The sequence below is a fragment of the Anopheles arabiensis genome, chromosome 3, assembly GCF_016920715.1.
Source record: "Anopheles arabiensis isolate DONGOLA chromosome 3, AaraD3, whole genome shotgun sequence".
In the NCBI taxonomy this organism is placed as follows: domain Eukaryota; kingdom Metazoa; phylum Arthropoda; class Insecta; order Diptera; family Culicidae; genus Anopheles; species Anopheles arabiensis.
Window position 1 is genome coordinate 94953559 of NC_053518.1, and position 26527 is coordinate 94980085.

General features: G+C 46.5%; 2 protein-coding genes across 3 annotated transcripts in view; one reads left to right on the top strand and one right to left on the bottom strand.

Annotated features, from left to right (window-relative positions):
- The window catches only part of LOC120901363, a 35314-nt gene that overhangs the window by 1444 nt on the left and 7343 nt on the right, over window positions 1–26527 (bottom strand). The window contains exons 2-3 of the mRNA XM_040309232.1: window positions 22839–22877; window positions 6280–6504 (exon numbers count right to left, since the gene is read on the bottom strand). Of these exons, the coding sequence (XP_040165166.1) occupies window positions 6280–6504; window positions 22839–22877 (264 nt within the window). The remainder of the gene's footprint in view (window positions 1–6279; window positions 6505–22838; window positions 22878–26527) is intronic.
- On the top strand, window positions 782–23775 carry LOC120901365. Of its 2 annotated transcripts, none has more exons than XM_040309236.1 (2): window positions 782–1062; window positions 22995–23775. In XM_040309236.1, exons 1-2 carry the CDS (start codon window positions 794–796, stop codon window positions 23011–23013), a joined length of 288 nt encoding a protein of 95 aa, XP_040165170.1. In that variant the 5' UTR covers window positions 782–793; the 3' UTR covers window positions 23014–23775. The 2 variants fall into 2 exon arrangements, with proteins under 2 accessions (XP_040165170.1, XP_040165168.1); XM_040309234.1 differs by lacking the exon at window positions 22995–23775 and adding an exon at window positions 2208–2572.

Consider the following 26527-nt stretch of genomic DNA (forward strand, 5'->3'; position numbering starts at 1 on the left):
GATTATTGAATTTGATGATGATTGCTGTGGTGTTATGTGAGATAAATGAAGTCATTCGGTATTCGACCAACCCACCCCACCCAGTGAGCAGTGGGGATCACTTCCATTTGGTGGGGGAATCTGTGCTCGGTGTTACGTTGCTGGTGGGTAATGGAACGCGATGAAAGGTGAGAACCAGCGAAAGGAAAGACACCGATTATAGACGTCCATCGTCACGCCGCTTGTGCCCGGCTTGCTTTGTGCGTTACCTTCGGAGGGTCCTCCATCGCCCAGAGGGAGAACACAACCGTACCCGGTTCTGTTTTATGTGTTGCCATGAAAAAGTATGTTTACACTGTGTTTTAATTTTAGGCAAACGCTGTGAGAAAATGGCTGCCTCAAGAGGGGCTGTGGCGGGCAGATCAACAAGTACGAAAAGGAGAATTTGAATTTTCGGACCTGCCTTTGATTTGATCGGTTCGAACACGATTCGATTTTGAGCTTCGATCCATTTATATCCATTTGAGCGGGATCTGAGAAAGAAGCAATAGAACTCTGAATGCGTTTCGGCATTGCAAACCGTCATCGTTTGGTCGGGTGCCTAATTGTAGTTTACCGAAAGGTAAGCAGAACTCTGCAGCGAATTTTCCCATCAAGCCAACCCCGGTATCGGGATCAGTGAAATCTTCCTCTCCATGGTATCGCTCCTTTTTCTATCAATCACAAACTAATTCCGAGCTGTCAAATATAGTCGATCCCATCATGCGGAGGAATTGAACGCAGCCGACCGCCCGTCCGTCACAGTAGGCCCACGATGCCATGGATACTGGGTGAGCCGAATAGCCGAAATACCTTGACCAATAAACCTTCGTTTCTAGCGAACAGTGTGTCTTTGATTTCCGCCGAAAGATCAATCAACCGCACACAGCCGCTCGTTGAAGCGGCAGCGGTGGCGGCGGCGTCGGTGCATTTTATGTGTGTTTTCTGTTCTGTATTTGCCCGAGTGAACGGATTTTACGAGAGCTGTGTAACGAAGTCCCGGGCACTGGCTTTATACTGTCTAAGTCTCAGCAGTAGCGGAAGGTAAGCTTCGAATTTGATACCGAAAAACAATAAATTTATTATGACAAGTATTTGGATTGGTTTCGTAAAAAAAAAACGAGCAAATAAATGTCCAACGCTAAACAGTCTCTCCCACTTGGAAGGTGAAGGGCCTTAAAAACGCAATTTCGTTTGCAATTGAGCAGAAAGGATTCCCGTTTGGCAGAGTCAAAAAAAAAAAAACACCAGCCCAAGCCAACTGAGCAAGATGAAGAAGTTTCGCTATCACTTTCGATTTCACCCCAAAAACACCCAGTGACTTCCAATTTTGTTCAGTGCTTTCTTGGATCTTACCGTGGTGGGTCGTGGAATTGAAGGCCGGTGCAAACGGCGAGAACAGCGAGTGAAGTAATTTATCATTTTTCACACATTGTGGTGCCGCGCTGCCTTCTCGCGGTTAGTGCGCGGCGGCCGTGCGATGAAATTGTGTGTTGATGGTGTTACTTTTGCGCCATTCGTCCGTCCCGTCCCTAGCAGGTTTTGGGGTGGGAAGAGAAAGTGACTGGAGCTGGATGATTCTAACCTATCCTCCCTTCCAACCACAGACAGGATTTCGGCGAATTTGGGTTTTGGATTTGGACGGGTTTTGACTGTTTTCATGTTTTCGTCTTTGCCCGGGCCTTTGGATCGGTTGGACTGTATTTTTCCCGCAACCCACAAATAAAAAATAAAAAGAACCGGCCAAAATCGTCGATCATCTTCGAAATGATTCGGCGTGCTTGGCTGAAACCACGGGGGTGATGGGAACAGCATGGTTGAATTTGAAAAATTATTCCATTTAATTTATCAACCACATCGGTAGGTGGATGGAGGAAGGAGAATGGGAGTTCTCTTTTGGCCCTCTTCTGCGATTTCCCCCCTCCCCACTTTACTCGCTGTGGTGTTTTTCGGTCTTTTTATTTATGCTGAGATTTATTTGTCAGAGATTTGTGCCAAAAATGAGTGCGGGATGTTTTTTACATATGATTCGGCAGAATTCGCGTCTGTTTCATCATTGCCGGTTGTTGGTTCGGGAAATGAAACACCCGAACGTCTAAGATGAAAAACGGTACAGAAACGTTGCGTGAGGCTAGGAGGAGAAAAAGTAATACTATTCTGTTCTTTTCTTTTGCATTTTATTTATCTAGGGAACCCCAAGGAACTAGGAAGAATGTGAGAATATGCGAAAAGCGTGCCATTTTCCATCTCTCCCCTCTATCCTCCCTGTGCGCTTATGCGTGAGATCATTTTTCATGGCAACAGTCAGCCAGTCAGCCAGTGCGGTTACGTGATGGGGAAGGAATTTTCCGATCTGGCACATGGAATCAAATAACAATCGACAAGAGAGGGTGCAGATGGTTCGCAGATTTGTTAATATAGCTTGCGGATTCCCTTTCGGATTGCTTATTGCAAACACACTCGCGGAACGCTCCTTTTGCCTCCGATGTCTTGAAATATTGCATGTTAATGACTATGGCGACTGATTGTTTCGACTGAATATGTGAACAGCATTCGGCCGAACGACGGTCTCCGGCCGTGCTTCGCCGTGCTTCCCATTACAACATTGTATGGCATTATGGTATGCTGTAATTGAATTGTAAGGCGCTCGCCTTTTCTACAATGCAAATTATTTAAGCGTTAATTTTTAATGATCTCCTTGTTCCATGCAAGGCCAAACAATTTCAAGCCGCCCACCTTGGTAGTGTGTTGCGTGTAGTGGGAAAACACTTCCTGATTCTAGCACTTCCTGCCGAGGGCCAATTGCAAGATTTGCTCTGCCCTGCCCGCCCTGTGCACCTCACATGCACCCGGGCCTATGGTGTGGTATTAAAATTATGGCATCTAATTATAAATCCTCACATCCGGCCGGCTTGCTGACACTGTCACCGTTGTTGCGCTGTGCAGAAGACGGGGATGAAATCGGGCAGATTTCTTTTTACCCTTTCAGCTGTAGTGCATAAGGGGAAAATTATTTTCATCATCACCTCGCACGGTGGAAAGTGAAGCTGCTGCGGCTTGCTTCTGCCTCACACATCTCGCTCGATCTCTTTCCATCAACGATTCTCCACTCCCCAGGCAGAGAAGTGTTCGTAATGGGTTGGTGGAATTTAGATCCACTCGTTGCGGTGCGTATTTATACGCGCATTCGTGTCACATGCGTCCCGGTGCGTTGCGGTGTTACGCAAACGCGCAGCGTATGCGTTGCTGGTCGTCGTTTCTGCCAGCGTTTTGATACTACGCGCCAGAGCGCCGTACGCCGCGGTGATCAGAATCGCGTTCCTTCCCCTTCCCGCAAGCGCGATGGCTCGCGACTCCCCCTCATCTTAATGAATGAAGTCCGGAGGTTTTGCAAATAGCGAAAGCATTGAGACTGCTTTTATTTTTATGAATGAAGTTTGTACATCGCTTCCCGTGAATGGTTAGAGGAAAAGTGTGAACCCATTCGAGGTCGTGCGCAGAGCCAGCACGAGAGTGCTCTCGAGTGCAGCAGATTAATTGAAGGAAACATAATTAGAACCGATCGGGCACCGGGGTGCCGCTGCAATGGAGGCAAAGTCGGTGTCAAACGTCGACACCTGTCGGAAGCGCACTGCCGACACTTTGTAGAAAAGGTATTGACGGTGATCGGCTGCGGTACCGCATTTTTTTTTTCCAGGAAGTATAGAATTCAGAGTAATAGAAAGGGGGAAAACTCAACGCATTACAAACACCCACGAGACATTCTCGTCATTTCTTTTCGCCCGGCATTGCCCTTTGCTGACCGGTGGCAATTTACTTTCCCGATCAGCTTTACCGGATCAGTCCATTCATCGATTTTCCAGTGACCTTTGCCATCCCTCGTTTGTGGGTAGGGTTGTTTGTGTGTGTGTGTTTTTTTTTGCATCCGTACCTGGTGTGACTACAATGTACGGTGATCGGTGCGTGTGTTTCTATAGGTACTGGTCTCACCCCCCGTTAGACGTTTTAATTACATCATGTACGATGGTTTATCGGCTTTTGTGGGACTGGCCCGAGTATAGAGGACACATGACTCCACGTGACACTTTTAACGCGTTTCCGCTGGTAGACCGCGATCAATCGGTTCGTTTAAGCGGAGTAGTTCCGTTATGTGCATCCGGAAGAGGGATTGAAGTTTGACGTGGCATGTGTAGAATGGAAAATGAATTACTGTATTCTGCGTCCTACGTCCTAATGTTTTTTTTTCTATACCAAGCCCAATTTTACTGTAGCTGCATTTGGGATAAAATTGTTCATGTGGGCGGGTACATTGGATCATCGGAATCTTTTGTAAGGGGAACTGCACCCATTTCTCGCACACACACACACACACGCCTCTGTCCGTAACACGTGGCACTAAAGCGCTCATCAGCTGCAGTCGATTATCGGCTGGAGTTCGCCTTGCATCCCACGGGTCAGAAACTCAATTTCATCGAGCGCTTTGAAGCTCGTTTTTAATTAAACACAAATAGCGTCCCGTCGGGGGTGCATGGTGCGAGGATATGAAAATGATTGCCACGTGCTCGCACGGCCCCTGCGGGAGAGGGTACATGCTCACGGAAGCAAGAACACTACATTGTACTACTATCGGTGAAGCGATAAACGTTTTTTGCAATGCAAAAAAAGAAAGAAAGATGAAAAATGCACAAATGCACAGTCGAGAAAGGCAAATAAAAGCGTGCGTGGACAAAATAATTGCCGCAAAAGCTGAGGCGTAACAAAGAGAAACTTGAAATGATTTTCATCAGCAGTTTTCAAGCCGCTCGTTTTTGTCTGTCTGTTGTTTGTTGGCCCAACAGACGGATACGTCGCATCGCCGTTTCATTTTTCCTGCCAATGAGGGCGTTGCTGTTTTCGACACGAGTGATTGCATTCCCTTTCTGCTCGCAAAACTTAAAAATTGATTGTCCTTGAAAAGAGCGACGAAAAATGAATGACAGTGAAAGAGCGCGAGAGTGATGGGGAGAGAGATGGGGCGAGAGAGTGCGAGAGAGGGTGAGTGGAACATATGTCCCCGTGCTTTTTCCCGAAATCGCTGCCTGGGAAACATGAAGCGTGGTAATTTCGTGGAAAATGCAATTTAATCAAAATTAGTATTGTATTCATTTCATGCGACGTCCGGATCGTGTTCGTTTCGGGTTGATGGGATCACTTTTATGCGTTCGAGCTCTCGAACATCATCATCATCATCATCAGCAGCAGCATGGTTGGAGAAGTTTGCGCGTAGTGGGTTTTACATTCAACGGGGGACAAACGGAAACAAACGAGAAAAGTGCAGGTTCCAGGTAGCGGTATCTCACACAAAATGAGTAATATGTGTGTACATGTCCGTTTCCGTTTATGACAGCCGGTGTATACCTTCTGTTGACTGCTTTCTTCACCATAAAAGTGACACCATTTTGTGGTTAAATGGTGCGGTTAAAATTTGTGCTCTCCATACTACCGGTGTCGTTACGCCTGTGTGTGTGTGTGTGTTCCAGAGGGAGTTGCAAAAATACGTATATAAAACATGCTTTGCCAAGGCGAAAGATGGGCCGGTTATGTCGAAAGCATTGAACCGGCTGGCATAGGGTGCTGCCGACCGTAAATTTACAGTTCAAATGTTTGCGACCTTTTTAATAAGAATATTATTCATGACACAGATGTGAGTCAGTCCGCTGTCAACGGCAGGAAGCGGCTCTCATCACCTACGAGCGCTGGCTTTACCCGTCTGACAGGAGATTTGGGTGCGATGAGAACCTATCCTTCCGAATTCCTCTACATCAATGGTAATGGCATTGAAATACGTATCTGATTTATTCTATGTTGGGTGATAATTATTATACTGTGAGAACGTATGAGCAATCATGACGCAAATACCATTTTATGAAGCAAACATGAAAAGTAAGCTTTTCCATCCAATGGAAGCAAAAATCTTCATATACGCTCTTAAATTGGTTACGCTTTGGAGCACATTTATTTCATTTCTTCATTACACTATCATGTGACTTTTGCCGGTACGCCAGTCCATTGCAAAAACATGTGATGCTTATTATTCACCCTTCTGATGGCAAAAGTTTAGCAGTAAGTAAAGTGAGCTAACATGAGCTTCGCAGCGCAAGGAAGCAAACCGGGGACAATTTCTTCATCCTTACTCCTGTTTCCACAACAACAGCACGCGGGAATGGGACATGGCGTGGAATGGCGTGGAAATGTTTGCCGGGAAGGTTTAATAAAACTTACACACTTTATCGCAGTGTCGAGCTTGCGTCGAGTGACATGATCGGAGTTCTCATTCTTCTGCTGTGACTTCCGCTTCGTTCGCAGTGGCAGAAGCAGCAGCAGCAGCAGCAGCGTATAGGAAACTGGTGCACAATCGTGACGAGAATTTTGCTGTCGTATTCGAGCCAAGTACACCAAAGCGGGAAAGTGGAAGTCTGTAGGCTGAGCGTACACTTTTCTGGTGCCCTGGAAAACAGAACGACAAAAGCAGACAAAACAAATCAGTTGGAAAATTAACATCATTTTTCGCATTTCCCTCTGGTAGTGGTGGTAAAGAGGGAAGAGGTTGGGTGTAAAACTTGCACGGTTGGAGTGCTGTACAAGCATCATACGTACGTAGTCGGATCTCGCGAAAAAACAACTTCAAACTGTAAAAGTCAAGTAGAAGCAAACTAACACCAGTGTGGGAGTGGGTGTGTGTGTGTGTCAAAGCACAACGTAGCAATGCCGATTACAATGCAATGCCGAACTTGTGCTGCTGATGTGCCGCTCCGCGCGGTAGTTCACTGTAGCAAGGGCTGGGAAAACTATCAACATTTTTGCTCTCAGATAGCTTTATGATGATCACAGTGTGGCAAAGTTTCTTAATCACTTGAGCGGGAAGGCTGGGAGGAAAATTGCAGTGTTGCAGTGCACCCGAGCGTAAAGCTTCCAAACCTCTCAAGTGTGTTTGTGTGCAATTCTGGTGCTTAGCAGTCTCTTAAAGCAACGTTGTATACAGCTCGAGTTTCAGTGTGGCAGTAAACCATCGCCTGCGTAAAAGATTCAGCACCGTCTTTCGATTCCTTTCGCTTGTATTTCGACGAATCAAAACTAATTACCACGCTGGCACGCCGTCCACGAACGGCGAGCAATCATAAAACAACATAACGCCTAATGGTCCCATCGCGGTATTACACACACACACACACACTGGGTCTTGGCTAAACGACACTTTGGCTGCATCCCCAAACACACCATTTTAAACTAATCTCCAGCACTTCGTCCGACGTCCGAGTCTATTAATTCATGGAATTAGTAGCGTGCGCTAATTTAGCATTTTCCCAAAGTTGGCGGATGCGAATGTCCGGTTACATGGGCGATTAGATGAGGGAATTAAGAAGAAAAAGAAGCGGAAAGGAGAAGGAAGTTTAGGAAAACGATCCACCGACCGCTCGGTGGTCCACCTGTTGAACATTTGTCACCAACGAGAAGGAAGAAGCACATGCCGGTAGCCGGTATAGGGGCAGCGCGAACATTTTGGAATCCTTCGTTGGCCCACGCGCTCGCGCTCTTCCTCTCTCTTTCTCGCTCTCTCTGTCTATCTCCTTCCCTCTGCGTCTACTGTCCGTGGCCAAATTCCTAAACGTTCTCCAACAGCTCGTACGTACTAATGTTTATCAAAATAAATTAGCATGTTATGAATAGCTTGGACATGTCATTTCTCGTGTACCGCTCCGGATGTGCTCTCCGTATCATCCGGGTGCGCGCGTTTTGTATGTATACTGTTGTGTTGCTGTTGCGTTGTGTGCTTCCCGACTTTTTTTGCAACATCCCACCAGGGGTTTGGTCGAGCTGCTCTCCTCGGCACTCCAGATGGTTCCCCGAGCCGTGTGGAGAGCGGAGCTAGGGCAGCGGAAGCTAGCCGGGCGTTTGATTGTATGTTGAAACGTTTCATCTCACAACAACACATTGGGAACGATTTTATGGTAGATTGGTACATTCATCCATGCTCCGTGGTTACCCGAGGGGATCGGCGAGGCAATCATTTAAAAGTGTACAGAAACGGAGAGAAAATGAAAAAAGCAAAGCAAAGCTTTCTCAAAATTCAACAATGGACCAAAAATAACGCTCATAATTATTAATCTTTTCGCGGAATGGATTCGGCTACCCGGTACGCTTGTCGTGTGCTGCTCGGGGTGGTGTGCGTTGTTTAAATAATTGTTTTCTCTCAAATTTCCTCCAAACATTGTACCGGTTTGCGGACCAACACCCAAACGACCATCCTCAGCGGGTCGGCACTTGATGGATCATAACGCTTGCTGAAGCACACTGGTGTGGTCGTTTCCTTTTGTCTCGTGGAAGCGAAACCACTGTAGCCATGAACGATTCTGACACGGTTCTGGCAAGATGGAAACCAGCCAATTCTTCAAAAAAGAAAAACAAACCCGTAAAAACCAGGTGCACACAGACCTCTGCGCCACTTTGCTGCTGGCCATCGCTCAACTTGGACTAAAACAATAAACAATCCTATTGTTCGCACTTAATTTCATCGAATTCGACCGCACGGGACTGGCCAAGGGGGTCGGGATGGTCGGTGTCCGCAATGGAGACGCATGGTTGTTTGTTTTTTAATTAATCCAACCGTTCCGGGGGGCAATTAATTAGCACACTATCCACACACACACACACACCCGGACGCATGGGGACTTCCAAGTGAGCAAACTCGAGGCTAGTGGGGTGCGCAATATGGTAGATTTCATTGCCACAAACACACGCACGTACACGCACGACCCAACCCAGGACGGTTGTCGTAAGTGAATTCCTTGTACGGTTAACGACGGTCACGTAAGTATGTGGGAAGAAGTTTCGTGTGGTTTTGCGAGGTTGCAAGTGACAATGTGGGGTAGAGACAGAGAGAAAGAGAGCTGCTAACTTTCTGTATTAAGGCGTGGAAGGTTGGTGTTGGTTCTGGGGCTAATTAATGTATCTCTGCCGCTGTTTGGGGTCGGCTGCTTAGTAGAGAACGGACGCTCAGTCAGTCCAGCAAAGTCGTATCATCTAGTGAAGTAGATACTGATTCAATGGGAACGGATTTTATCCCGATGAAGTTCCTCTAAATATGTCCGTAGCAAATCAATAGTACAACCACAATCATTGGACGATGAATTCCAGGAAGAAAGCAGCTAGCGGAGGTAGAGTTGGTCACGTCGAGTTCAAGAATCAACGAGAGTACGGTCATCTGCTCGATAGTCATTGACCGTGCTCGGCTTGGAAGGATCGTATCGAAGGCCACATTGACGAAGATGAAGGTGGTGATGGGCCACTTGGGACACTTAACTCATTGCAAGAAGTGGTCAAATGCATTCTTCCAGAGCTGCTCCGATTATTCTGCTCACAGCATAGCGGAGTGTCTCAATTGCACCGTTAGTCGATGCAAGTATTGGCCGTGTTGGCATAAAACGGAAGACGGAAAAACGGTTACCATTACATTCGTCTTTCCGGGTGGAGCATGGGTGGATTTTCATGGAGACAATCGTGAAGACAGTAACATCACGTAGCAAGTCATGCCTGGAGTGGGGTTGGGAGGGGTTCGATTCTCATGTGAATCTTTGTTGGCAGCATGCCATGAGCGACGCAACGAGTGGCTTGAGCTGGTTGTACGACATTGATTTTCAACCCGAGTCGATGTGGCTGAACGATACTTGTTAACAAACCTATGTATGAAGTTGTCACGCTTAATACAATTAATGTGATCCTATCTTGGTGTAGGGAATTGATTCTTAAAGGCGACAAGCCGTTGCATAGATCCAGCCCATTCTCTCGCTCGGCTCAGGAAAAATGTCTCCGTTTCCCGAAAAATCCGCATTGCAGTAGACGTTCTAGAATGAAGGCAATGTCGCAACGTGAAGATGCTCGCTATTGAAGTATTTCACGGCGCTCCATTACAACAACGGCGCGTGGAAAAGCGTCGCTAGTCGATCGATCTAATTAGGTTTCATTTTGGAAAACGTTTAGCATACAAATGAAGTGAACCGTTTTTCATAGCGCCAGGATGGAGGGTTGTTTTTTAAAGCATCCCTTGTTGCCGCTCGTGGAACCCCCTAATGACAGCGCAAAACATCAAAGCCAAACACACTCGCACCGCGTAACAGGTTCCGTGCCGATGAAGTTGGAAGTTGTGATTTGGAAAGTTTTCAATTGCATATTTTAAAACCGCTTTTTCGACGCAAATGTGAGGAACCGGGGAAAGAAATTTAAGGATCTCGTGCATATTAAAATGCTATGCTGTGTGTGTGTGTGTGGGGTGTGAAAAATATGACTAAAGTTTTGTAGAATATGAGAGAAACGAATATTTAAAAGCCTGTTGAAGGCACACAAAAAGCCGTACGAACAAATTAAATTTATTACAACACCAAACGCTTGCAGGAGAGTGCAACATTCCATTTTCAGTAAAGCACGCGCCGGGCTGGCTAGTACGCTGCCAACAACAACGGAATCTTTAAACGAACGTCAGGTTTGGCGATGGAAAGCAGATTGCTTTATTGAGCGGAATAAAAAAAAAAGCCGACCTCCATACCACCGAATGCCCATCACCCCCCGATCCGGGGGCTGACGATGTGTAAATGACGTGATAATGCTGCCCAAGCTTTTCCAACCCCGAGAACGATGGACGGACGGGCTAATTTTTCAGTGTCATGCCCTGGTCAGTCAATAAATTGCTCTCTCTCTCCTGTCCCGGGTTCAACCGCTGCGCTTGTCCCGAGCTACCTGGGAAAATGAGCATGCATAGGATCATGCACGTGTGTGAGTGTGTGACTGTGCTTGTGGATTTTCCAGCTTAATTAACGCTCAACAGCAGACAAATCTTGCCCTGAAGTGGTGGCCTGTGTGCGCGTGTGCACGTTCGTGCAGCTCACCGCCGTACCAGATGGGTAGCCACATTTTCGACGCGCGGCGAAAAGGAAACCACCGAGCCACTGGCACGATCTTTGTGGGGCAATGTGGGCGGCTTTTCGTTTGGCCCCGCGTGAACCTTTTGCGGAGTGTGTGCGTCACTTTCCCGTTGCTCATTTCGGGACATGGGACAAAAAAAGGCAACACGGAAACTTTGATGCTCCATGGGAAAACATTTGCGGCCAGCAGCACCAGCAGCAGCAGCAGCAGCAGCACAGTGACGAATTCCGCTGGTACGCTATTAATTATCACACCTAGCAGGGTAAGCGTAGGGACAGAAATGTTCCCTCCGGGTTTGTGGAACTGCGGCATACCGACAAGGAACAAGTATGAACGTCGGAGCGAGTGTTCTGATTGTTTGTGGTATAAATAGCTGGCTGGTAGTTCGCATCGCTCTCGAAGACCGAGGGTGGGAGACCAAACTGGTCGGAAGATCAACCGCGAACGCTAGTGAGATGAGCCTTCTTTGGGGTTCATCGGCATGATAACCGCCCGCCTCCTATAGGAAGTAGCACTTCCGTAGCATTTGCTGTCCTGCCAGTGGGCCCACTCATCAATGCCACAGCAACGATGTCACAAGGTGGTGGGAGTAAGGCCCACGGAGGGGACGCAAGGGAGGAAAAAATAAACCATCCGATAGGGGCAATCTCTCACTGCTTGCGTTCGGGCAAATCTCCGCTTTGGATGGTGATGTGTTGCTGCTGTAGATAATTTATGATACCACACATATATCTTACGTCGAGTGTGTCCGCGCTCAATGATTTTTTCCCCCATCCCGCACGTTGGCAGCGGTGGATTGCTTCGGGAGGAGAGGTAAACTGGTTGAAAAATAAAGCGTTTACACGCGGACTGCTGGTCCCGTCGGTGCGGTCAGAGATGATTCCACACCTGTTTTATGAACAGTTTTCATTTCCATTCCCTCTTCATGTTCCCGATTTTCATGGCTGTATTGCGTTGAAGCTGACGCACCGTGTATCGTAATCGTGCTTGTTCTTGTTGTTTTGCTTTAGTTCAACATTCAGCTTAAAGTGTATTTAATAAAAAAAATCGAACAACATGAAAACCCTTTCTGATCCAACCGAAAACAGCTCCCTCATCTTTCGAAACCTCACCTCCGGGCAGGCTGTTGGCTGCTTCTTCCCCGCACAGCGCATCAACGCATCTCCCGGAAGAGTGCGTGTGCGTGCGTGAACGTCATAAACAAAATTTATCACACCGAGTCTCATCCTCGCTTTCCACTCGGCAGCTGCACTTTCCAGACCCAATTTCCCAATGACATAGGGGCGCGTGCCACTGGGCGTCGGGTGCCTGAGTCGCCGGAAGGTGCATTGCCTAGCCCGCCGAAAACGGGGCTGTTTTTTTCATTTTCCATTTCGGCAGTCAATGTTTGTCCCGTATGCTTTTCTCGCCTCGCGCGCTAGGGTTTGTTGCTCTCAGTCGGGGAAATTGAAGAGTTATGGTGTTAATTCTTTCCGCTCGTCAAATTCAAATCACTATAAATCTAATCTGGATCTTTTCCATATATTTTCTCCCGCCGCCGCCACCGTGGCATGTGGAAGATGAAGGGATAAAGTTTTTTGGTTTATATCTATGTGAGTGCTTTCCAACACAAGGTTTTCCCACAGCACAGCACAGGGGGAGCAGAGTGTCCGGTACGGCCAATCTTGTGCGCCCGATCCGTGTCGTATGTGTCGTTGACATCCTGCGAGCAGAGTGTGCGGTAAAAGAGTTAGGACGGTACGGCTCAGTTTTACGAGGTGCCTACAGTGATTTCATTTTTGTTTCTCCGGATTGCCTGGCTAGCGGTGAGTGTGTGTATGTGTGTGTGTGTGGTATGTGTGTTTATGAAAGTTCATTCAAAATAACATCCCCAGAGCGTCAGTTGTGGTTTACGGAATGGTTGAACGATTGCGCTACGGGTTGCTCAGAAAAGCATTCCGAAATCAAATTTAGATTGTATCACGATAGTAAAGATGAAGAGTTTATTGCTCCACTAAATGGCTGCTCGCGGCAAACGTTGCCGTCTGCAGCATTACGTAGTCGTATGAATGTGAGAGTGGGCTTGCCGACTGTTGATTATGATTTTAGATCCAAACTGCTTAACTACTCATTCGCCAATTCATTCCTTCACAGTTCGCTATGCTCTCTATAAAGCACTGCTTGTGCTGCTTGTTGAGCAACCTATACTGGTGCAAATTTCCTACGCAAACTTTCGTTTCGGTACTGTGGGGGGTGAATTTTCCCTCCAAAGGCATTTAGCGTGCGAACTAGGGCAAAGTCGCACTAAATGCCGAAGCAAACAAAAAAAATGGACTCCCCATAAAACCAACGCCAGCAAACAGGGGAGTCAGAAAAGATGAGGAAAAATCTCGCAATTTCGGGTCGGATGCTGGAGTGCTCTTAAACTTTTTTTTATATGTTTAGCTCAAGCACGACAGTAAAACGATGCTCATTTTTGGCGCGCTGTCAGTTATTGCTTTACACATTCGTACATGATTTATATGGCGATGAATTCATCGGGCAAACGATACCCAAACACGGGAACAACTTCATGGCCAATAATAATGCAAACGATCATCGTAAGGCGAGCTTAAACATTTACGAATGATAGCAGAAATTATGGCAGGCATTTAAAACAAGTTGTATAATGATTGATGGCATGTCTTTTTTTACTCAAATTGACCTATGCTAGTAAAACATTTAAAATTTGGTGAAAGGTGAAGACACTTGAAATGTTTATCAGTCCAATTTCTAGATTTTTTTAGACTTCCTGAATCTTCCTGTAAGTGAACATATGCTCATCACGCTCCTTTGTAATATCCGCCCCAATCAAAGTTACAACAATTCATCTCCCGCCAGATCATAAACAAGTCTGCAACGAGTTCTTTGTCTCTGATTGCTCACAATAAATAAGAAACAGTACACACTTTGTACTCGTGTCACTATTTTCGATTCAAACTCACTCCCACCTGATGTGACCCGGTGCCGTATGTCACATTCAAAAATAATGTCGGTAAAATATGTCTTTCTAAGTACCTCACACGCATGGTTGTGGTTGAACATGAAAACGAAGGAAAAGAGAAAAAAAAGAAAACCCATTCCTTTGGATCATAAATTTCGACCCTCCTTCTCTTTCATTGTCGTACGCGGGCCTCAACATGCGAGAGCGGATAATCTTTCACTTAGAGAATTAATCTCAATTGTTGCGTGGCAGCACACCCTTTTCGTCATAAATTTCGTTGAATTTCGCATAAATCTAATTCAACTGTGCCGCGATCGGGAGGGAAATGAAAGCAAGCAGAACAAGAGAACAAGAGCTGAGGGCAGGAGATAGAAAGAACATTCATTCCCATCCCGCCGACTCCCAAGCTAGTGATCAGCGGAGATGATCGTTCAAGAGGCCGCCCGGCACAAGTGGCTTCTGCTCGTCGAGCTAGAATTCGATTCAAATATCTTTTCCACCGCACACTGCACAGGCCTAGCCCGAGCACGTTGTACGGTAACAGTTTAAGGCTTGGCCACAGAAAACTGCTTCCCTTTGAAAAGGGGGATTAGGAATGTGTGGTGTAAGTTAGCGCCACACAAGGGAGGAAGCGGATGGCAAGCGAACGGTACACGGTACGGCGTGTATCTTGTGCTTCAGTAAAAATAGCCCCGGCAAACAAACACCCCGCCCCGAAGACGTCGTACCGGACGAGCGAGCGCGCGCTCGCGGCTTGGTGTAGGGATCGCGCATACTGAAAACATTAAGACGCGTAAAATTATCGTAAGGAAAACAAAGGAAAATCTCCCACAACAGAGGGAATCTTCAGCGTGTGTTCGGGTGGCTGTCGAATGCTGACGGTGCGCGTTCCGCGTCGTCTCACCAACACAGCAGCAGCGGCACCGGCGTACGCGTTGATCAACACCGAACGGCAAGCAGGGCAACCGTCCATTGATCTCTCGGATCGTTCACGGATCGGGGAGGAGAGCCCGGGGTGGGCAAGGTGTCGGTGTCGAGTACTATTAATATTTTGTGTAATGCTAAAAATAATAACATACATTTATATCTCGCTTTCTTGTTGCTTTCTATCGTAGCCGGGTTCGCTTTTGTTTTTTTCCCCTGCGATCGCGGTGGCGATCGCGAGAAAACCATATTTATGTTGGGCATGCCGTGCGTGCGTATGATGCGATGGCGTCCATTGGTTCTTGGGGCAGCGCAAAGAAATTGAATGTTTACCAACCATTGCTCGTTGGGGTTTCCCCCCTGTGTGTCGATGTAAATTGGTAAGGCTGGTTTAAAGATTGCAATCCGTAGCTGATCGCTGGTACACTCTTTCGCGGGTTTATTTTTTGTTTCTTCTGCGTTTGTCTTTGATTCCTGTTCGACTTGTCTAGGTCACTTTAGCTTCGGTATGACCTGATTTGCGGGTGGTCGTGCTGTCGTGATTGCGTGATGTAAAATGCGTAAAACGATGGAAGCGGGAATTGTTCTGTTGCTTGCTGCTGTTGGTTTTTCTCACAAGCACGCACGGATGCTATTTATTATCGAAGCAGCATTCGTCCAACACCACTGCAGTGGTGGGTAACGCACGCAAGACAGATAGTAAATTTTAATTATTTGTAAAGAATTTAAATTGCTACGGAAGCATCCGAAAAATGTGCCCGTCTTGGTGAGCGCGCGCGCGCTCGCGCCGGCAGATTCAAAGTATTTTTCATCCATACCGTGCTGTCATGTTTGGGCATTTAATGGCGACTGGGCTTCTGGCGGGGAATCGGACGGGCTAGCGGGAACTAGCTCTCCACGGGGACGGTACATAACCAAGACAAATGATTTCGCTTCTCGAATTTCAATCTAGCGGTACAGTGCGCCGTGTACTGGTCCAACGACACAGCAGCACACACGCGTGTATTCCTGCTTTATGTAAATGGACCACCCCCCGAGGTGGAGCTGCACGCGGTGGATCATTAAACATAGCGAAAGACTAAGCGAAGATCCCGAATTGCCGCTGTCACATTCATTTGCGCGAGTGAGGGCGTATGCTGACGAGGGAACGGCGTTTGATGGATCCACCTTCGCTCGACCGCGGCGGTTGCGGTTGCGGAAGAGTACGAACGATCGGCGGGAGGGGAAGGATGACGACTATGGGAATCGTAAATTTGTCAGACAGGCCGTCCGGTGTCACAACACGGGACCGCCCTGCTGAGACCAAGCCGAACGTAAGGCAATGGGACGGAAGCACATTATCAATTGAAATTAATGAACTTGTACCCGGGCAGGCGCTGCCATGCCGGTACAGTCTTCGATGGATTCCGATGCTAAATGATGTATGCGCTCGAAGATGACTCCATTACATTGCGGTCTATCCATCCGGATGGGCGGCAACTGCATACACCCACCGGAATCTGCAGTGACGTTTTTTGGCCTGATTTCCCATAAGCATTGGAGTCGCGCGCGTTCCGTGCTTTTTTATGCGCTACGTGCAGAAATTATGTTTGCCTTGACGATGTCATCGGAATTGAAACGAATGGACGCAATTACCGGACGTGATTCACTTTGCCGGCGGTGGAAAACTGCCAAATCGGCGAACAAATTAGATTGTTTTCGTGCAATCCATCCAACTCTCCGGCTCGGCCCGAAAAAAAAGGCTGATTATGTTCGGTGAAAGTGGGTCGTGAAACGATGTTAATGACGTTATAAAGAAAGCCGTGCTGGAAGATCTTCCCACTGGCGTGACGAAGGAGGGACGTTTTCCATCATGGGACAACCGGAAGCGTCGCTCGAAGTCAAAGCTCGCTAAAAGAAACGGGGTCAGTAAACCGATCGGGCGAAGAAGGACATCCACCTCGGCAAACTGTGCTGAACCGTGAATTGTGTCATCGGATACGACGGTTCGAAACGGTGCACTGCTCCTGCTACGCGCTCGATTTACGGCTTGTTGGTGGAGGGATGCGATGGATTGTCGTAAATTTCCTTCCTGATCGTGCCGCAGACGAGCAGAGGGCAGAGAGCGGAGAGAAGTGTTTCAGAGAGTATTTTCACTCCATTACTCGCGGTAAGCTGTGCAGTGTACGTTTGTTTTTCCGGTGTTTTGATCAACTCTGGCAGCGACGGTGTTTAATGGACTTTCAATATCGATGCTCTGCATTCCCGGGCAAATCACTTCCTGACAGCAAGTGCGAGTGCGATGCATTTGATGGGAAAGTGCCGGAGAAGGGGGAAAAATCACAACACAAATAGAAGGATAAATTTAATGACCCATTTGTCATCGGGACAGCGGGCGCAGGAGGGCGTCAATCGTATCGACTGAATCAGGCACTAGGCTATTAATGGAAAATAAAACTCCTCGGTGAGATGAGCGCATCTTGTTTTCCTTCATCGACTGCCAGGCTTCCGGCGCTGCCTAAAAAGCGTGCGAATTAGCTACGAATCGGTAAACAAGTAATTCCCCCTGGGAAGCTTTTAGGGACATCAGTTTTATGACGCAAACGGCAGACTCTCGCGACAACCATCGAATAAGCTGTCAGAGGTAATAGAATTAAAGCATAGCGCGACATGGCGATGGTAGAGGAAGAGTGCTACATTTTTATCAACCGTTGATAGACAGTAGAATATGCTTTCATAAAACATTGGCTCCAAACACACATAGTCATAATGTACTCATTTGGGGCTGCACTTATACTCCTGCCTTTTTTCTACGATCTCCAGTAAAAGATCTTTTCAAGCGATCCTCTTACGGTCGCATCATACGGCATTTCTGTGCGGCGTATGCCAGACATTGCCATCGACATATTTGACTTATGTGCCGGGCGAGCGCCACTCACTTTTATGAGACACTGCGATATGTTTCGTCTTCCACATACACACATGCATGGCTTCCGAACAAAGAATCTGGTTCGTGTTTGGAGAGAACACGTGCCCTCCAGACGCATTCATTACATTCAACGAACATTCGACTGAGTGCCGAATATGATTGCACATGTTCCTTTGTTTGTTGGTGGTGTTGGGATGCTTTTCCATTTCTGGGTGAAGCACTAAACTCTTGGGAAACTTTATACTATAGTTGTGCTTGACTGTGCTTCTACTTCTACTTTCTGAGCTTATTTTTCACTTGTTTGCTTGTTGAGTCTTCCTCATTTCGGTTTTGAAAATTTGATGGCAACAAATTTGCATCAAAACTGTTTTAAACCCCCGAGTACTCGTGTCGTGTGTTATTAGATAGTTTTTCGTACCACCGAACACTTTAACCTTTAATCTGTAAGCGTGACGCACGCTGGGGTATGAATAAATTACTAAACGTAATCAACGTAAAAAAGTCCGGCTTCGATCAGAGCGAAGATAAAAGCTAACCAGATTTACCATAATTTACGCCTATGAAAAAGGCAAACCAAAAACGATAAAACATTCTTTCAGCTGTGTTTAGTTCGGCAGGAATTGAAACGCGTGAAGCGTAAATGCTGCAGCATCGCTTTTTCACTGTATATTTCAAGAGGGTAATAAATTAGATTGGATAATTTTGCCACCCAGAAAAAGAAACCCCGGTACTGCCTTGTTGGAGAAATAAAAAATCTACTCTTTCGCGACCATAGTAAGTTATTCCCCGAGGCAAGTGTGTGAACAAAAACAGTGTGTTTGTGTGTATGTGTGTCGGATCACGACGCTCCACCGAACGGCAAATAGATAGAATGAAACGGCTCCACTTCCTTGTCACTTTTAGGATATGAGTCGGAACATGTTTGATGCCACATGGGCGTGCTCAATGAGGCGAGAGAAGCATAATATATGCGGAAGGAGAAAAAAGGAATCAGAAATGTCTGGACATGCCCGTCTGCCCGTCTGTTTAGTGTTTGGTACAAAAATTTATAGCAATTCTTTTCAACTTTTGTGCTAGCGCTGCTGGTTGAAATTTGGAGCATGCAACGCTTAAAAGCAAACCAACCACAGTGAACGTTGGTAGTTTGAATGGGCCACTGTTCTAGAAGCTGACATTATTTGCGTCTTCCTGTTTTGTGATGGAATTTTACGAGTATTGCCAGAGCTTATCCCAACCCCGGGGAAATAGTAATGCATTAAAGGCAGCCAAGATTTCAGACTAGCCGAAGCCAGCCGTGTTGAAAGTAAATCCCGAACGTTCGTAAAGCAATGCTCTGATTGGATGAAGGGCATAACTTTATCTGTGACCCCAAAGTTTTTGCTTTTAATGAGTAGGGCTCCATTAGACCTCCATAATTTGGCATGTCCTTTGAGATCTCCCACAAGCCCACGTTTGCGTGGGGTGATTGTTTGGTTTTAGTTTAGGATATGCAAAGGTTCACGTAGCCAAAATGAACGCAATACATGAAAAAAGGAAGTAAAACAAACGGATTCAAGCCCATCAATCCTGCACCCACACACACTCACACATATCTTCACAGACACTTTGATTGAAGGTAAAGGCATAAACTTCCAGCAACCCTGCTCAGACTGACGTAGTAGAGGTTTCGATAAAGAGTGAGGGTCTAGCACCTCGGACTACGATTCGTTTATCTGTGCAATTGCCAGCTCTGTGTTTAGGGAGGAAGGAGGGAGGGAGAGTGATGTTCTCTTCCCTTTCGAGCTGGTGTGGTTTTGTATGAAGTGCGTAAAAATGTTTTAACCTTGTTTTCAAACAAAAAAATCTCTGCTATAAAAGCAGGAACAAAAGCTATCCTTTTAGGTGCGGTAGAACGGGTCTGGGGGAGTGTTGTAGAGTCGGTTAAAGGATATCTTAGTCCATTCATTGTTCGAACCGGTGAAGCCTAAGGGTGCTGTTTCCGAGTTGCTACTACTGTGTGCTTTTTTCTCCTTTTCCAACTACTCAGAGCAGAGGTCATTGTCTCAAGTATGAGGAGCAAGCGTACCTCAGTACACGGTCTCAGCGCTGTCGAACATAGAAGACAGTCCGGAGAGAAGGGAAAAGTCATCGAAATTTACAAGCTTCAGCCTTCTTCAAACCCACGCCCAGTCCCAACGGTGACTATTGAGCCAAGCAGATAAGACAAACGTCGAGCGAGCGATAGTTCAGTGGGGACAGTAAAAATAAAGTGTACTCCTCCTCACAAGGGGCGTCGCCCCAATCCTCCGCTACAGAAGGTTTGCTCGAAAGGGATAGGCCCGAGACCCCCCTCGGGGATGGGCACTTGCGTGCGATGACGTGCTTCCGGATCGGGTTGTCGTCGGTAGAGCCGCTGGCCACCCCTCCGCTCCCGTGCCCCAACGCTCGAGGAGTAAAGCAAGGCATATAACAATAAATTTTAAGTGTTGTTCAGGAGCAGCTGCTGATGTGTTTTGTTTTGCCTCTCCGTTGCTGTTGCTTCACTATCGTACTGCTTCACCATCAGTTGTACAGTATCGCGACTACAGCAAGCGTACGCAATATTTTGTTTTCCTCATTCGACTGGTGGTGTGGATGTTTTTTTTTTCTATCCACTGTTGCCCTTGTACCACGATGCCTCATATTTTCTTTCGCCCACCACGAACGCTCGCCACCCGTCGCTCGTCCTCTGGAGACAATCGCGAGCATGTATCCCGCCGCGTTCCGATGCTCTGTTGCCGTACAAAGTTGCAGCTGTTTGGAGGTAAAATTTTCAGCACTTTGCAACACCACCACCGTGCAGTGAGGTGGAGCGTAAGAAGGTAATAAAAACGTGCTCAATGTCATTCGAACGTCAGATGGAAGGCGAAGGCAAAGCGGTGGGAGTGAAATCCTGCACTTGTCTTTGGTGTTACGCCTCAAATCTTAGCGACATTGAAAACCGGAATGGCGAGGGATGGAAAGGAGGAAAAGAAAACACAAAGCGTAAAATAAAGTTTTAGGGGGTAATATTTCTTAACCCTTTCAAAATTCGGCATCAACATGTAAGCTCCCATGTTGCTAAACTGCCTTAAAAGCTCTCAGTTGGTGGTCGATTTATTTAGATTAGCCGAGTTGGGTCCACCTGTTGGGATGGTATCAAGTGGCGTACAAGGTGAACAAGCAGACTCTTTTGTGGTTAAGTGCTTCAATAGCTTCTTGGGTTAAGTATGTGAAGCATAGCAGACATTTCAAAGGAATTAAGAGACTGTATTGCAAGCATAATTGATTATTATCTCCTTAGAACATGACTGACAACAAGTTTGCGATATCTTTGGACCTTAGCAATTAAAATCAGAGTGAGCTATTGAATGATTCTTTGTGTCTAACATACGTGCTTGATGAAGAGTACATAGATCAGTTCTTAATTGAATCTTGTCTTGAACATGAGTTTGCTTTCATACTGAGTCTTGAACATGAGCGCTCTTGTCTTTCATACTGCTACCAACTATCAGCACCCGTGGATGTAGATGTCCACAGACCAAACCGCATCAATTATGGCTTGACATAATGATGGATAATTGAGTACTCCCCCACCTGGATGAGGATGCACCGGATTTCCCGGATGCTCGGACCAAATCCCTTGACAAACCACACCCCAACACCAGTGACATCATTGATCGGATTTTCCCAAACGCCATTAGAGTAAATAAGAATGAATTTATTTAATTCCACGTCACATCACTGTGGGCCCTCGCAGGGAAAACATAGGAGGAGCACTCTGTCCCACCACATACTGCTTAAAAGAGAAAGTGGAAACTATCGACCGCAACAAGAAGGCAGAAGCATGTCGAGGGATGTTTTAATTTTAATTTATTGAACAGCTCTCCCGTTGTGATCGACGAGGCAGGAAGCGCGTTTGTATTGTCATGCTGCTGCACCATTGCAAACGAGGGGCGGATTTTCCGAACAAGTCTCTTGCCACGTTTCCGTTCACAGTCGTTCATTCGGTGCGATATACCATGTGAGTGGATAATTTATGATGATGCGGTGTAGAATACCAGCCGTCATCATTTCGACATCAATTGTTTTCAACCGCCCCGAAAGACGCGTGCATTACTAGCTGAGGATGGACGTGTTCGTGGCAACTGTTCCCGGTGGCCACCGGAATATGGTGTATTCAATTTCAAACGAGTCGTCGCTGGCCGTAGGCACGCGTGCGAGTGGAATCTCGGAAATTAAAACATCACCTACAAGGAGGGTGTGGGACACTTTTCGTGTCTCGGGTTTTATGGTGCTGTGGTTCCGTCCGTTGTTTCCTTCGCCGAAAAGACTCCACCAACAGCGACGACCCTCGGCCCTGTCTCGGGTGATATAAAAGACAAACAGAATCACTGCAGTCGTCCGTGACGAAGCATGGCCGGGGAGACCGGCGAAGCAAGCTGTTCGGCCACACGAAGGAATTCGTCTGCCAGTGTGTCGAGACTTCGGGTTGTTGGCGGTCGAGTTTGCGGTGTAAATTTATGGCAGTTGGTTTTAATTTTGATTAGCACGCTCAAATGATTTTTAATAATCGTAATTAATGTTGGGACTCGCGTTTCATTGTTCTGTTGGCTGGCTGCACGGTGCGTACACAATAGTGACAACTGTATCACGTATCGCAGCTGCCGCCACCCTCCACCACTACGAGCATCGTGTACGAAAATCTGACGGCTCATTAGAGAACGATCTTGCTTCACCGACGACACACTGCTTGTATGGCAGCAGCAGCCGATGGTGTCACATTTAATGATACGGTTCTTTCCTGTAATCTCGAACTGCTGTGAGCGGTTGTCGCTCGTAGTGCCGGCTGGTGTGTTTAATGTTTTGTACATGCATAGATAATTAGGGCCAGTTCTATGGGGGAAACGCATGGCAAGAAATGGTTGTAACTGTTGTCGTTTTACGTGCCATAAATATCGCTTCAATTTGTCACAATCATACTACTGATGAGTTTTACCTTCTAGACGTACGGTGTACAGATTTGAATTTTGTTTGAAAATAGTAAATTTTCGGTATGCAAAAAGCTCTTACCAATTGTTGTCTGATAGTATTTTGTTCCATGAAGTGATTCTGAAATAATAGAGAGATAGAGAGAGAGAAAAAATTAAACAAATTTTACTACATTTGAAATACTAACAAAGGATAAAGGGTTTTAATTTAACCAATATATTTTTTTACTTAACACAGCGACCATCGTACAACGTAAGCCCAGTTTACCGGTAATGGGTTTGGCTGTGTTACGAAGGTTTTCTGCTGATTGTTTTAAAAACGCAAAACACTCGAAACGCTCTCCCTTTAAGCCGATTATGTACCATCGGTCTCGAACGTGGGCCGAACGGCGATAGAAGCTGTCATCGTTTCGCCTGCTCTATGAAGGTCGAGCCAAACCGACAACCAGCTCAATTGGAACGTAAATTGGACCAGATGACATTGGTTTCCATTTCTTTCGAAGAGAAAAAGCTCCAAATTTGGTCTGTTCAACAAGCGAAGCAAAAACAAAGATAAAGTTGGAATTGTTGGAATTTGTCGTACAGCAAAATTTCACCAACCACCGTGAGCGGTACGAGACGCGAGCAACCAGTGGCAAAGCCCTGATCGGACCCTGCAACACTTGCGTACATACACACACATACACACATTCATAGCATACGCACACGTTAGCCCGTCCGCTCGTCACCATTAATCGTGGCTGTGTAACGTAAAATGTACAAAAACTCTGACAGCCAAGCAAAACATAAATGCAAACTCTGGTGGAATAGGGGTTGGAAACGGGAAAAGAGAAGAAATACTGAAATTACGAAAAAGAAAAGGCGATCGAGTCGACCTAGTGGGCTGGTTGCTGGCTTGGGCGGAAAGCGTATCAACGATCGTTTTGGCAAATAAAAATTTGTTCTGTCATGTACTTGAAACAACCGGTGGAAAATGATGTGTGTGTGTCTGTGTGTGTGATTCAAAGAGACAGAGAGAGATAGAGAGAGAAAGACGTAGAGAGAGAGAACGAGACTCGCCAAAACCTAGCGGCAATTGTGAGCAGACTTTTCCGAGTAAGAAAGACGACTTATGAAAAGCGACAGGCAAAAGCGATGGAGGAAGGAGAGTTTTGAAGAATCAGCACTGTGGCAGTGGCGAATAAAAATAGCTCCTCAAGCCAACCAGGATGCGTGTGCACAGGGGCAAGTGTAGTGCTGTCCGAAAGGGGTGGTTAAGGCTGGTGAGACACGGTATTTTATGGAAAATGGTTGGTAGCGGGAGCGGCAAGCCGGCGCAAGGGCAGGGCAGGGTTAAAGTGAATGTCGAAGAAATATGATGCCGCATCACTATTCCTTCTGTGCGCTGCTCAACAGTGGCGAACGGTTTTAAACTTGAGTTTTTTGCCTTCGCAAACTGCTAGATCGGGATTTGCGCCATCAGATGTCAGATCGAAATGGACACAAATCGGTGCGTCGTATGATAGCGCAAGCTGGCTGAACTGCTTTGCTGGTGCGTTTGTTGCGGTGGCAGCACTTGGCCTCGATCGGCCTGGGCGTGCGAAGGCACGATCCGTGCCTTGTGGTCTTGTGGTTAGCAGTGTGTCGCCCGAACCTGTTCTTTCCGTCGCGCTGAAACGCACACCGAAGGTGGTGAAAAGTTGCCCGGAAATTAATGAGTCAATTAGGATGAGTGAAAGGATTCCGTGTCTAATGATTCATGGCATGGAGTGGTTTCAGCAACCACCCGGGGGTGGTTCCCGCTGCAATACGCGCGCCCGGTCAGGCTCCGGTGCGATTATAGCTTATTTATGAAGGAAGCGAGCAATGCCTTCTCGTTAGAGCGGGAAACCCTGAACGGGAGTGGGCCACGCTTCGAGGCGAGATTTGTGTCTATTGCTGTACGTTCTGTCGTGATGGATAGGTTCCTTTCTGCATGCTGCTGCTGCTGCTGCTGCTGGGTGATCGTGTTTGTAGAGGGGTGTTTTTTTACTTCAGTGTGAGCCTTTACACATATGGCAAGCCTTTACAGTCTCTGCTGCTGCTGGTGGTGGTTTTAGTAAAGAACCAGGCCGAAGGAAAACGATGTAAGCGCGTCGGTTCGCTGTTTATAAAACGGCAATCGCTCATTTTCCAAACCATCGACGTAACGCGCCCAATCGTTTGTCACTTCGTTAGGAATTCAGCAGAAGGCAGAGAAAGCATCTTACCGAAACCTTCTACTGGGAAATCATTAAATTGGAGTCGGAATGTAAAAAAATACATTTGAACTGGCATTGGTGAACGCCTTATATAAATTCATACCTGTGAATCTATAATTTATCTTTACATTATTTAAAATTTTCAAAAATGAGATTCAACACCTAAATGTCTTGAAATTTCTAATACAAGGAATCCTTTTAAGCAAACCATTTGAAGGACAAACAAGGAGTAAGGGAATAGTACACGAGTTGCCGGAGTAATTCAATTTTATTGCTTCCTAAAACCGATAAACGATTGAAAGCAATTTAATCTTCCATCGATAAACACATGCAAAACATCTCTGTTGGTAAATTGAAGAAAGTGGCAAAAAGCAAGGATGGTGAAGAAATTCCATCAAGAAGCAGTCGATGGAGATTTATTGATAGGAGCGTTGGTGGTAACGTTGGGTTTTTTTACCACGCACGTGTGTGTGTGTGTGTGTGTGTGTGACCCAGTTACTGAACTGGATTAGCTGCCATTGGCTCGCCCGGTAGTGTGATACTCGCGATTTAATTCCCTGACTCTGCCTCACCAGCAAAAACATCGAAAGCAAGGCTTTTTATCGCGATGAGCCACTTAGCGAATGTAGATGACGTTTCCCGGACCGAATCGGGCCCGCGTCCTGGAGCCGTAATCGTTTGTCTTATTTATTACGCGACGGAAGTTCGACGCAGAAGAGTTTCCTTGCTTTTGTATTCTTGGAAGCGTAAGCAAAGTCATTGAAGGATGCGAAATATGATGGTGGGATTAATGTGAAACTTGTGACGGGGGACGCGATCGTTTCGGTGTTTGTGCGGGAAGGTCTCGCCGGGAAAGTGTCTGGTCGTGCTTGATTGGGATGGATCGTTAATCCATTAAAAGGAATAAGCGGTGGAAGATAAATCGATTACATTGCACTTAATAGCAGTCGGCAATCGTACCCGATTGGTGTCAGCTGATGGACGGCAATTATATTCCCTGTATGATTGCGTATTGTTTTTGTAAGTGTGCTGAGAAGCAAAGATAAGTAAAAGCAAACGGAAATGTGGAGTATGAAAGAGTTTTGGCACTAATTGGAAGCAGATATAAAAACACTTTGCTCGAATCTGTTAGGATGACGGCGGGCGGAAGAGGTATTATTTTCCGTTCCTAATGAAATAAATTATCAGAAAAATCTACTTTGCTTTCCTTTGCGTGTGCCCTTTCATACGCCGTTCGGGATCGTTGGCACGGTGTTTGCCACAATAATATTTTGTTTGCTATCATTGCTTCGGCAAATGTTTGATCTTTGGTGAGAAAATACCTCCATCGTAGTAGTTTTCGTCGTCGTCGTCGGCATCGTCGTTTCCATCTTGGCTGACGTTGGGGCAATCGTCTGCCATTTGACACAAAGGCAAACTGCATCAAAGGAAACCGAAACACCAGGGAAAATGCTACTCAAACCACTGCCCAACCGGTAAGCTTCCGACGTATGTGGTTGTGCGGTGGTTTTGGTGTGATTCACACGTACGCCTCCACTAACACCATCACTAC

What these genes read in the sequence shown, in the direction of transcription:
- LOC120901365 (XM_040309234.1), top strand. Translation starts at nt 794, where the DNA reads ATGCCATGGATACTGGGTGAGCCGAATAGCCGAAATACCTTGACCAAT. An exon ending in AGTCTCAGCAGTAGCGGAAG is followed by an intron (nt 1,063 to 2,207) that starts GTAAGCTTCGAA and finishes TTATTTATCTAG; the next exon opens with GGAACCCCAAGGAACTAGGA.